The sequence below is a fragment of the Oreochromis aureus genome, linkage group 5 (assembly GCF_013358895.1).
Source record: "Oreochromis aureus strain Israel breed Guangdong linkage group 5, ZZ_aureus, whole genome shotgun sequence".
NCBI classification, from domain to species: Eukaryota; Metazoa; Chordata; class Actinopteri; order Cichliformes; family Cichlidae; genus Oreochromis; species Oreochromis aureus.
Genome location: NC_052946.1, coordinates 31,473,862 through 31,486,152, shown reverse-complemented (window position 1 = coordinate 31,486,152; position 12,291 = coordinate 31,473,862). Strand labels below are relative to the sequence as shown.

The 12,291-nt window shown below is 39.1% G+C and overlaps 2 protein-coding genes across 4 annotated transcripts; both read left to right on the top strand.

Annotated features, from left to right (window-relative positions):
* On the top strand, positions 1-942 carry LOC116320284 (olfactory receptor class A-like protein 1). The gene has a single exon (XM_031739849.1). The coding sequence runs from the start codon at positions 1-3 to the stop codon at positions 940-942; it is 942 nt and encodes a 313-aa protein (XP_031595709.1).
* An 834-nt stretch (positions 943-1,776) lies between these two features.
* phtf1 (putative homeodomain transcription factor 1) lies at positions 1,777-12,104 on the top strand. Of its 3 annotated transcripts, none has more exons than XM_031739855.2 (17): positions 1,777-2,097; positions 2,281-2,397; positions 3,251-3,307; positions 3,406-3,475; positions 3,692-3,850; positions 4,984-5,164; positions 5,724-5,844; positions 6,223-6,411; positions 6,668-6,931; positions 7,137-7,265; positions 7,670-7,939; positions 8,249-8,380; positions 8,490-8,576; positions 8,843-8,998; positions 9,144-9,239; positions 9,663-9,788; positions 11,425-12,104. In XM_031739855.2, exons 2-17 carry the CDS (start codon positions 2,368-2,370, stop codon positions 11,443-11,445), a joined length of 2,088 nt encoding a protein of 695 aa, XP_031595715.1. In that variant the 5' UTR covers positions 1,777-2,097; positions 2,281-2,367; the 3' UTR covers positions 11,446-12,104. The 3 variants fall into 3 exon arrangements, with proteins under 3 accessions (XP_031595715.1, XP_039468385.1, XP_039468384.1); XM_039612451.1 differs by having other exon boundaries at positions 2,250-2,397; XM_039612450.1 differs by having other exon boundaries at positions 2,234-2,397.
* Positions 12,105-12,291: the final 187 nt, after the last annotated feature.

Here is a 12,291-nt window from a genome sequence, read left to right as displayed (position 1 = left end):
ATGGATCTGTGTGTGACCATCAAGGGGGTCTCCTTCCTCTTGCAAACAGGTGTGGGCATTTTAGGAAACACTGTGGTACTTTTGGCGTACACCCATATCGTTTGCACTGGACCGAAGCTCCTTCCTGTGGACATGATCCTGTGCCACCTGGCCTTTGCCAACCTGTTGCTGCTGCTGACCCGCTGTGTCCCCCAGACAATGACGGTGTTCGGGCTGAAGGACCTATTGAATGACCCAGGCTGTAAGGTGGTGATCTATGCTTACCGCATTGGCCGGGCTTTGTCAGTCTGCATCACCTGCATGCTAAGTGTGTTTCAGGCAGTGACCATCACCCCTACTGGGCCTTACTTGTCCAGGCTGAAGCCTTCACTTCCGTCCCTAGTTCTTCCCACCTTTGCAGGGCTGTGGCTCTTCAACATGGCCATATGCATAGCAGCTCCCTTATTCTCCATGGCTCCACGAAATGGCACTGTCCCTGCCTTTACCTTAAACCTGGGCTTCTGCCATGTGGACTTCAGAGACAACTTGTCCTATGTGATTAATGGGGTGGCTGTATCTGGGAGGGATTTTGCATTTGTTGCCCTGATGGTGGGCTCCAGCTGTTACATCTTGCTGCTGCTCCACCGCCATAGCCACCAAGTGAAAGGGATTCGTCGCTCTCAGGGTGGAGGGGCAGAGACCAGAGCAGCCAAAACAGTGCTAACCCTGGTAGTTCTCTATGTGGTCTTCTTTGGGATTGATAATGTGATCTGGATCTACATGCTGACAGTGGCAAAAGTGTCACCGGTGGTGGCTGATATGAGGGTGTTTTTCTCTTCATGCTATGCCTCTCTCAGCCCATACTTTATCATTTCCTCAAACAAAAAGGTCAAAGCAAAGATCGTGTGCGCAGCTGAGCATGAGCAGCCATCAGCGGACACTCAAGATTCGAATGACAAATGACTCTGTCTCTATCTTAACAGCCTGCTGACTCACCTGCTAGACAGCAGAGTCTTTCTATCAGACCTTATTATTTTCAGGATACTCTTATTTAGCTGTTATTTAAACAGTAGAACTAGAGATTAGTGTTGTACAGCTGTATGTATTCTTAATATTTTTATCTGAATTCTAATTAAATGTAAATTACAATCGTATGTACCTGTGCCAACATTTTCTTAAGTCAAATATGCCAGAAATCCCCTCTTCCTCCTCGCCTCCTTATCCTCATCATTGGATTGATACAAAAGAAATTAAAAGTGAGTTAGAAGCATTTTTACACAGATAAATTCTTTCAGGAATTTTCAGGGAGTCCACTCCCTAAAACTGAATACTGGGATTTACAACATGTCTTGGAAATGTATTTTTAAAAGGTTTCTTTTAGAACTTAGAAGAGTAAGAAGTTAAATTAAAATGGTAAAATAATTCAGAGGGACCTTTTTAGCGTTAAAGTACGGCTATGGTATTATATAAGGGACAAGCTTAAACGAGAGCGTAATTGATACTACCGTTCCCACAGAAGCTGCGCTGTCATTGGCCGAAATGTTATGAAAATATTGGGTATTCTGTTTCCACGAATTAGCCTTTCAGGTAGCACTTGCCCTCTAAAGGTGCAATACGTTTCATCACTGAAATACGTATACTGACATATATGTAGCACAGTTTTTGTCCATAATTTTAGTTAATGCTTATTACTTAATGTTGACAATTGCATAAGTCTTTGAAAGGACTTTCTCTTTTGAATAACCTAAAATGTGTACCTGAGAGACAAATCTCAGGGAATACTGTGCTACAATTTAGGAAAAACAACAAACCCAGGAAAAGGGAAGCGGAAGAATGGGCTAAAAAGTGTAAAACAGCTGAAATAAACAAGTAGACATATGTGTGAGAGCAGAAGAGCTGTTAAAATGTAGTATTTTCAGAAATTATCCGCGTCGAAACTTACCGGAAGAGGTTAAGTAAGCTGTAATCGGCGCTAGTAGTTAGCTCAGTTGCACAAAAAGACGCTGCAGCGTGCAGCGACCCGAAACTGATGACAAGAAAGTGTTAACGAGCAGTTTGTTATGTTTAAAAAAGGTTTCTTCCAGTTTGTGCCAAAGCTACCGTGCTGTTTAATTTCAGGTAAAAAATAATTTCAGATAATTACTTTGGCTACTTTTGGCTAACCCTTAGCGCACCTGTGTATTCACAGGTGCTTGTTTCACACCAAATCGCGTTCATTTTATATCTGTTTTCTCTTGCGGGCCTCTCGTTTAAGTTCTGCTTTTTCCAAGCTTCAGCATTGTGTTCACCATTTCTGATTAGTGAACACATCTGGATTTCTCCCCACTCCTCCTCTCTTTACCGTGAAATGACCTGATCCGAGTTGACCGGTTCCCCTGTCTAATAACAATGGCAACAATAGCCTGGTACCAAGAAAAGGTAAGTGCAACACATCCAGTACAGTTAGTGTCATTTAGGAAATAAGAAGTTTTATTCTCACTATTTACTGTTGTAGTGCTATCATAAAAATGTGTTTATCTAATAATATGTGTGGCATTTTAGGGGGTAATGTGTGACATTGTGAGAGAGAGGCATATGTGTAATTGTTGTATTAAAGTTTTCTCTTTCAAATGCAAAATGCTGCTAATCTTAAAACAACAACAACAAATCTAATTTATCAGGGATTCTTTTCATTGGAAAATATTTAACTGAGCCACGGTCAGCCTAATTTTCATAGGTAAAAAAAGAAAAGACACATTCCTTTGACAGTCTTAGAAACTCATCACTTGTTACAAACCTATACTATATACTTTACTAGTAAAGTCTAGTAATATAACGTAAGATATGTAATGAGCCTTGTTTGTGGTTGTTTACTTACTTGTTTACTACTTTGTACATTTAAAAAAAAAAAATCTGCTAAACCATAGACATTTACCAAATTACTGTTACTATTAATCTGATTTATTTTAAAGTGGGTGTCATTACAATTGTAACAATTTAATTCATAGTCATTCAATCTTGAATCCATATGCGCTGATTTACATCCTTACATCTCACAATTTATTAAATCGTTTCCTTTACCTGTTTGTTCCCTTACTCCTTACAGAAATAGATTTAAATAAAAACAACTCTAGCTTAAGACTTTCTTTTATAGTATAGTTATAGTTATATCACACAAGCTTTCCATAGATTTAACTGGACATGGTTTTGTTTGATCATTTAGTTGTTATTATCACCTCTTGTGTTTTCTTTGAAAGGTAATTATAATTAGAAGAATTATATTTTGTTATAGATCGGGGCATATGATCAACAAGTCTGGGAGAAATCTCTTGAGAAAGCTGATCTAAATGTAAGATACTCACTTTTCTCTTTAATGGAATAAGTTTTTGTGTATTTTTAGTGCATTTGACCTCTAAGTTGAGTAAGAAGCCCTTACTATTTATATAGGGTTTGGACAGCAAACCAAAGAAGACGGGTCACATCAAGCCAGACCTTATTGATGTTGATTTAGTAAGAGGTGAGTGTGAATAAGGAATATTAATCGTTTTGAAATGTGTTTGAGACATTTCTCCAGGTTTCTTGTAAATTCATGCATAAAGCAGATAAACTATGCATTGTATATATGTATGTGCAGTGCTTTATTTGCCTCTGTTTAATCTCTTCTTTACTTCAACCTTGCTCCATCACTTAAAGCAAATGTAGTTTTAACAGACCACCCCTTTCATCCCGTCAGGATCTACATTTAGCAAAGCCAAACCAGAGAGTCCATGGACAGCTCTGACTCGAAAGGGTCTGGTCAGAGTGCTGCTGTTCCCATTCTTCTTCCAGTGGTGGATCCAGGTGACCTCCAAGTCCATCTCCTCATGTATCCTCATGCTCTACATTATGCAAGGTTAGCTCACCACCACTTCTCATCTTGCAACTATAGCCTTAAAACAAGACTGACCTCAATTCAAATATCAGTGTAGACATTCAACCTAGACCAGGTTCCATGTATCAGAACAGTTTTTAATTTACTGGATAAATAACTTTGTATCTGCTTAAATAAGTGTTTCAGTGAAGAATAGAAAACTCGTCTTTAACAGCATGAGCCTGCATTCATGTGCTGGAAGAGCTAACCAAACCGAATGACTGAATGCTTCTTTGTGTTTATTCCTTTAATCAAAATACACAGAATCAGAAAAAACGTTAATAATTGCCAAAGGGCAAATTGCTTTATGTCAATTACTGAAATATGTGTTAGTTGCAGATCTATGCAAGAATAGACTATTTTGTTATATTTTATAACTTTTTAATATATTATTTGATTTAGTTTAGTTAGTTACTGATCTTACTGTCTTGGAGCAACCGTGACCAACTGTGGGATTCAAGTATTCCGATTCTGCTTCTAATGTTGATAATAGAAACACAAGAACCTTAAGAAAGCGCTGGTTTAATGGTGTGGAGCCTTACTGTCACAGAGCAGCTGCCACATGACACATAAAAACTCTTTAGATGTGTCGTTTGGATTGTCGCCCCCTTGGCCAACAGTTCAAAATCTGGGCTGCAGAAATGCAGTAACCACCGCCAAAAAAGCAGCATGCCCTCTCTCACAACCACTCACTGATTAATTCCAGTCCACCTTAACTGCCTGAAAGCAATTGGTGGAAACAGCAGGAGTACTTTCCTGTGACCGTGTCTCCAAATTGTTGCCTGCTAGCACCCAGACACATGCACTCTCCTTTCCAAATAAGGTTGATTTTTGCTGGTTTTGTTTAGGTTGTTTGATTACGTATATTTAATTGAAGAAAGTACATAGGTCTCGATATGCTCTGTTTTTGGTTCATGAAGTTAGATCTATTGCTGCAGGCTCAGTTCGCCAGCTATTCAACACAGCTTACATTCATTTATATGCAACACTAAACTTGTTACCCATCACACCTGAGGAGCACAGAAGAGACCTCATTAGTAAGCATGAATTCTGTTATAATGTCTCCCCTAAGAGACTGTTTTGTTTGCTGTTGCAAAATGTTTTGCTCCCCTCAGTGGCAGCGGTGCTGCTGTACTTCGAGGTCCCTAGGGCGACTGCCAGCGAGGTGTTTGGACCCATGTGTCTGATGCTGCTGCTGGGTACCGTGCACTGCCAGATTGTGTCGACTGAGTCCAGCCGGTGGCCCTCAGGCAGTCCAGCTGCCAGCAACACCACCAGCCCCACACGCAGAAGGAGGTAGCTTCCTCATTGTTAGGCACTGCACGCATTTAGTGGTTAGACTAACACACAAACACACTCACACTCCTTGTGGCTCATGCATAAAGTTCCATGTTAAACATGCAGATAGACCCGAAGCACTACTTCTAAATATGTACCTGTACCATGAAGTCAAGTCCCTCTGAGGTTGTCACATGAGATTTGCCTTATCATTGTTAACTTATTTAATGTTACATAACTATTATGAACAACATCTCCATATAAAAAACTGTAATATTCAATATGACTACTCATGACACTCATCATTTGTTACAATTTCTTTAATTTGCTTTTGAGAGAGTTACTATATTAACTGAATATCTGCTTTTCTTTGTATTTCATGTACAATATGTGATGTGGCTCTCACATCCCAGGTTATGCTGTACATGTTGTTGTTGCACAACTGTTGTTGTGCATGTTAAATATAGGCTAATTATAATGTTATTATTTAATATATTAATATAAATAATAAAAATGTCAAAAGACGGTAATTACCATCATTTACCTTTGACTTGTCTTTTGACTTTCTCTCCTTTAGGCCAAGAAAGAACAGAGGGTTGAAGAAATCCGAAGAAAAGAACAACAGTGGGGAGGCGGAGCTGCTGGGCTGCTGGCAGTTTGAAGAAAACCAGCATTTATACAGAAAAGAGGAGAGAATGGTAAAGTTTCTCATCTCTACTTAATCTTTAGAGTCAAAAAATGTCAGATATGATGGATAGGTTATGGATGGATGTATAAGTGCGAAACTGGTCTGAAATTTCCCTTAAAAAGTGTTTTTAATTGCTGTGTCTAAATGACTGAACTGTAAATATGGTCTGCTTGCTTGATATAGATTTACCATTCTGTTAATGCTTTTAGGTGTAAGTCTACCTCCTCTGGCCTTGTGCAGTTGTAAGAATTTATTCATATAAATAATACATGGATATTAGTAGTCAGTGTTTGTAAAATTCATGTGCATGCTTTTAAAATTATACATATATATATATATATATATATATATATATATATATATATATATATGTGATTATGTTTTACAGAACAAAGGAAAGTCAGGATTTGGGGATTCTGATGAGCTCTCCAGTGAGGAAGAGGAAGGAATACAACCGCTGGAAGTAACGCGAACACCATTTCACAATGAAAGAAACCCCACTACAGCTCCTGCATCAATATCTTCTATTCGGAAAAGAAACCAAAAGTCTAACCCCATAATTACACAGAGGCCTCAGGTAAACTTCACTGTATACCATCAAAGTTGCTTAATGGATTTTTAATGTACAGCAAGCTTCTGGGAAATTTAAGAAGCACATACATTAATAAAGCCTGATGTGGAAGATGCAAATTACAATTCTAGGCTTTGCTTCAGAGATGGCACTAAATCAGCAGTTTATTTAATAGTAATTTGTCTAGTTTTGTTTTAGAGATTTGATGTGAAGTAACTTCAATGTCGCATACAGAACACTGCCTCTGGTTTAATTTGCTCAGGACGAGAGTGAAGCCTTCATCGAGAGTGAAGCCTTCATCAAGGTGAAGCCCCGTGAGGTGGAGCGTCTCAGGCCGAGCGTGGGCTCTCGTCCTGCCTCCGACACCGATGACACTATGTGGGAGGAGCTTCTCCAAGGCCCTCCCTCCACAGGGAGCAGTGACAGTGACGATAGTGGGAGGTGCAACGCCAGCATGAGCCTCCCACAAAACGACACTCTGACCAGCGATGACGAGGATGAAAGCCTACAACAAGCAATCACTGGAGTAAATGCAAACACATCTTAAATACTACATATTATTCTGGACGTTAAGACTAAATATGTTGTTTTAGAAAATTATGAGCAGTCTCAAGTCTTGTAAGTTTTGACATGTGGTTAAGCTTCAACTTCAAAGGCCTGTTGCCGATTAGATTACACACTAAACATGCATGAATTGTGAACAGGATGTTGTCTGTGGTGTTTCGTTTCAGAGCCAGCTGTCTTGGCTGCAGGCGTGTCACCCATCCAAGGATCGTGTCAGTGCCATCATTTGGGAGCAGGGCGAGTGTAAGAAAGCAGAAATGTCAGTATTGGAGATCAGTGGGATCATCCTCACACGGGTACACGCTTTCCTCTTTATATTATTAACAGCCAGTCCAGCATAACGCACATTTGAAAACAAACAATTTCCTAATAATTACAGTTACAGTCAGATCTGTAGTGGTGCAATACCAACTTGAAATTATTTCAAATTCTACCGATAAGTGCCAGGCAAAAATTAAGAACCAAATTTTACCTCATTACAGTGCCAGAATTTGTTATTCTGACTCTTTTGAACATCTAGCTGCCAAATGTGGCAAACTGACAAACACAGATAATGGAAGAAATATTCAAAGTCTGAGGTAAATGTGTAAAATATGTTGTCAAGAGAGTCCAAGAAAGACTGTAGCTCTCATTGCATAAAAATATTCCAGCACATGTCTCTGGTCTTAAACACCTCCTGTCTTGTGTTTGCTATTACCAGGTGAAGTTAGTGGAGCAGGGAATGGGCTATCTCGTGCTTGGCGGGCTCATCACTACCACTCTGGCACTGCTGCCCTTTGCCTTCCGCTTGGCTCAGTGTCTGGACATGTCAGGCATCAGCTCCCTGCCTCCGTCAGAGCTGATAGAAATAGCAATGGGGCCGTTAAATACACAAGCTTATGCTTTTTTCTTCATCACGACAGTGCAAAGAATCTGCCTCACAGGGCTGTTCTTCTTCATGATGTGCGTGGCTGAGAGAACATACAAACAGGTGAGTGGTGATTCAATATATGCACATCACAAAGATTTACTGTCCCAGGTTCTAAAAATGTGAAAGTTTACTGATTTTTAGGTTTTGGGTTGTTTGTTTATTTTTTTTAAGGTTGACTGGACAAAATAATTGTTTATGCTTAATGTGCTCTAAATTGTTGGAGCCATTCTGTCTCTCTGCTACCTTGTTACCATCATGTATGATTTAAATTGTTCTTACTAGAAGATGTTTTCAGTGCTGCATCCTAAATGTGATCAGTTTTAGCTCTGCTGCAGTGCGTCACAGTATGTTTTTTTGTCTGCCCAACAGAGACTTTTATTTGCCAAGTTCTTCAGCCACCTAACTTCAGCTCGCAAAGCCAAGAAATCTGAGATTCCCCATTTCAGGCTGAAGAAAGTTCAGAATATAAAGATGTGGTTGTCGCTTCGATCTTTTCTCCGGGTTTGTATTTTCCTGCCTAAATACTCCCAATCTCAGTTTATTTCGACATTTTGCTCGCTGTAGACTTGTCTTTTTAACCGTGCGTCATTGATTTGTTTGTGCTTCGCAGAGACGAGGACCGCAGCGCTCCGTTGACGTCATTGTCTCCACTATTTTTCTTTTAGCACTTTCCATTTCATTCATCATTTGTGCTCAGGTCAGTCGCATGGGATGGAGCAGAATTGCTTTTTTGGAGAACATTGATTTGATAATGTTGTGCAAATACTGCTAGTCTAGCACGGAGATTAAATAGCAAGGAGACGGCCTCAAACATGCAACCATTTAATCATATTACCCTACTGAAGATAAGCCATGAAGCTAAGATGGAAAGTAGTTTATATGCTCTGTTAGGTGCAAAGAAATCCAATTTTCACAACAAAGCAGGGGTCAATAAATGTAAGCAGTGTTGCTTTCTTTTTTCAGCTTCTGCAAAGCCACAAGACATTCCTAGAGTCTCTAATGAACTGGGAGCTCATGGTGTGGTGCGCCTCCCTTGTCCTCTTTCTGTTAAGGCTCGCCACGCTGGGTTCAGAGACCAACTCCAAGTATAGTAACTCTTCTGTGCTGCTCACTGAGCAGGTAAAGCTCCCCCCCAGGCTGGAAAAGGCACAAGATTCCAGGCTATTTCTCTGGCTGATTAGTGCATTGATTTAATGTAGGTTTAAATACATTATTTGGCCTTCACTGTAACATTAACACAGTGTAAAACTGTTTTTGTTCCCAGATCAATTTGTATCTCAGGATGGAGAAAAAGCCCAATAAGAAAGAAGAACTCAGTATTGTGAATAATGTTTTGAAGCTAGCTACAAAACTAATGAAGGTAAGCCCAAATTTTCACTGAAACTAAATGCAGTTCCCAGTGAAGGTTGTTATCCAGTCCGTGTAGAAAATGCAATTATAATATTATAACTTTGCAGTATGAGTCCAGTTGGGGATTTTTCTTTCCTCACTCCCTGTCATGTCTCTGTTGGCACTCTAACATCCATCAGCTTAATCACTCTTTCTTCCTCACTACTGATCTCCTTCAGACAGCCCTAATAACTTTGTGCTGACGGATATGCTATAAATTTGATTGTATTGCAATATGTAGTTGTTGTATTTCTCATGAAGGCCAAGTGGAGTCCCCTTTGTCAGTGGTTTTTCATCCTTAATAAATTCTGGCTTTGATCATTTTTAGCCTCAGGGTATGGGTGCCCATGTCATAAATCTTAGATAACATTTTCTTCCTCCTTACATCTTCCAGGAGCTCGATACTCCGTTCAGACTGCTGGGTCTCACAGTGAACCCTCTGATCTATAACATCACCAAAGTTGTCATTCTCTCTGCTGTGTCTGCCGTAGTCAGTGACCTGCTTGGCTTCAACATCAGAGTGAGTAAAGTTAGAATAAAAAATGTTGAAATTTGCCTAAAAAGACAGGAAAAATAGATTTAAGATGCACTTCATTGATCACTCTGGGCTCCATGTTTTGTTTTTTTTATCTCTCGAGAAAAAAATACAACTTTAACAGTGTAACTTGATTGTTGTTGCTCATATAAGCCTCAACTACTCTAATTTGAGCCATTTAAATAGTGTCTGTGTTTAAAATGGAATATAATGACAACAACTATAAATATTTGCTATAATAAATCTCCAGAGGAGCAACTAAAAGTACAGGCTGTACATTTAGTTCCAGTACAGCTGCATGTTGCCCTCTAGCTGTTGGAGCTGTTAGTAGCCTACAGAGTTGACCTGGAAACTTTGCATTGGTTGAAGCCATCTGGCAGACAAGCTAGAAATGTGCATATTGAGATTTCAAAATATTTAGCATGTGAATGATAAGAGGAAAAACATGAACTAAAGCTGCACAGTGACAAACTCCCAGGAGTACTTAAATGAGTAGCTTAACCACATGAGAAATATATATTTATTTGGTTGCTTGGAGACAGCAGTATTAACAAATTTTTACTACACTTAATACTTATTGGATTAGTATGTAGCTAGAGCATACGATCTCCAACAACTACTGTAAATTCCTGTTTATATGTTAATTATGCAATTGAGAAACTTTATGTTAATGTGTTCTCTTTACAACTGTAGAAAAGTGTGACATTGTCTTTATGCAATGCAATTCCAAGCTAAACAAAGCTATTATCCTCACGTGTCTGGCTCTATTCTTAATGCAGAAACATGATACATACAGAGTATATACATAAATACATACAGAGTAAATAGGGCTTCTTTGAAAACAGAATAAAAGGTTTCTGGCACAATAAGAGTCTAAACAGGCCGAAGCTCTAGCAACACTTGTAGTAAAGACAACAACTTTATTACTTGACCAACTCGTTTCGGTCTGTGGCCATCATCAGGGTCATGAAGAATTGTATACTGCATACAGTATTTTTAAGTAACATGTGTGTTAGCATGAGTCCAGTATACTTATCCACCATTCCACTTAATTTTGTGATTACGTAGAAAGAAAATGTTACAAAAATGTAAACAGCCAGTCATCTACATACAGTATATGTATCCACCGACGAGGCAGCAGCAAGGGCGGGCTCGGGTAAATATGGAGTTTCCCAAAGTATTGAACTGGTAGTTTAATAAGTTTAACCAGCATGTGAAGAGTCTAGTTCAGTTTTGCTAGCTATAGATTATAAACATTGCTGAGGTCAGGCCTGTGCCCACCAATAACAACACTGAACATCTTACACACACTTCATTTCCTGCCACTTAAATTTTTACAACTCCTTGTATACATGGCTAAATGAGTTAGTGCAAAGTGCAAGCACTCATTTGTGGGAACACATCACTCCAGTCCTGGAAGGATGACACTGGCTTCTCTTTCATTTAGATTTATTGATTGCTTTTAAAATACTACATGGTTTGGCTCCATTTTAAATCTCACAAGTCTTAACTCCTTATTTTGCATGTGCTGGCTACTGGTTCCCCAGTCCATGATTAAGCCCATTGGAGACTGTGATTTTTCTTTTTAATTTTTTTTGTTTCTTTTCTGCTTAATTTCCAGCTGTGGAAAATCAAGCCTTAAAGGTGAAAACTACAAACCACTAACAGTCAGACACTGGAGACTGCGAACATCTTCTCATCAACAAAAAGTGTGCAAACCTACTGACACTAAACTCTGTTATCTGTGCCTTCCAACTGAGCTTCATCAGTCCTTCACAAGCCTGAGATGTTATGAAAGTCTCTCACACGCCACAACGCTGGCTGCTCAGCTGACCTGGCATCACATTTTCCATCAGCGTTGCCACAAACTCAGTGCCTCACCTCTGACTTCTGAATGTTCTCTAAATGGTTAAAAATAGCAGCAAGCTGAGGTCTGAGCTCTTTCCAGGCTCCTGTGACAGATTTACACATGTTTCTTGTACATATATGTGGGCATGTGAATGATCAGATAATGTGTAAAGGTTGCTTAGTCTTATTCACTGTTATTTCTTTTAAGTATAGCAAAGGTAAGTGTGCCAGTAAATCAAAATAGATGGTCAGATGTATAATTCTTTTCTTTTTTTTCATAGGACTCTACTTTTATTTCAACTTTTTGTATTATTTAAGGGAACACTGTGATTCTGGGTTGGTTTTATTTATTTGGGGATTTTACCGATTGTTATGTTAAACCATTGTCTTTTGACCACTATCTGCATTTTATAATGAGGTCTGTAATGCTGAATAAAATAACTATGCAAAGAAGCTTGTTGTGCTTATTGTAAAAAAAAAAAAAAAATCTTCGCTTTATGGTGAAAAAATAAAAGGATTTTCACCCTTCAGTCTTTGTGTAGCGCTTCTTTTTTTTTCTTGCTCTTGCGCCTGATCCTCTCCAGAGCCCTTGTGGTTAGGGGGTGTGTGCTTTGGCGTAGGCTGACGTAGATCTATTCTT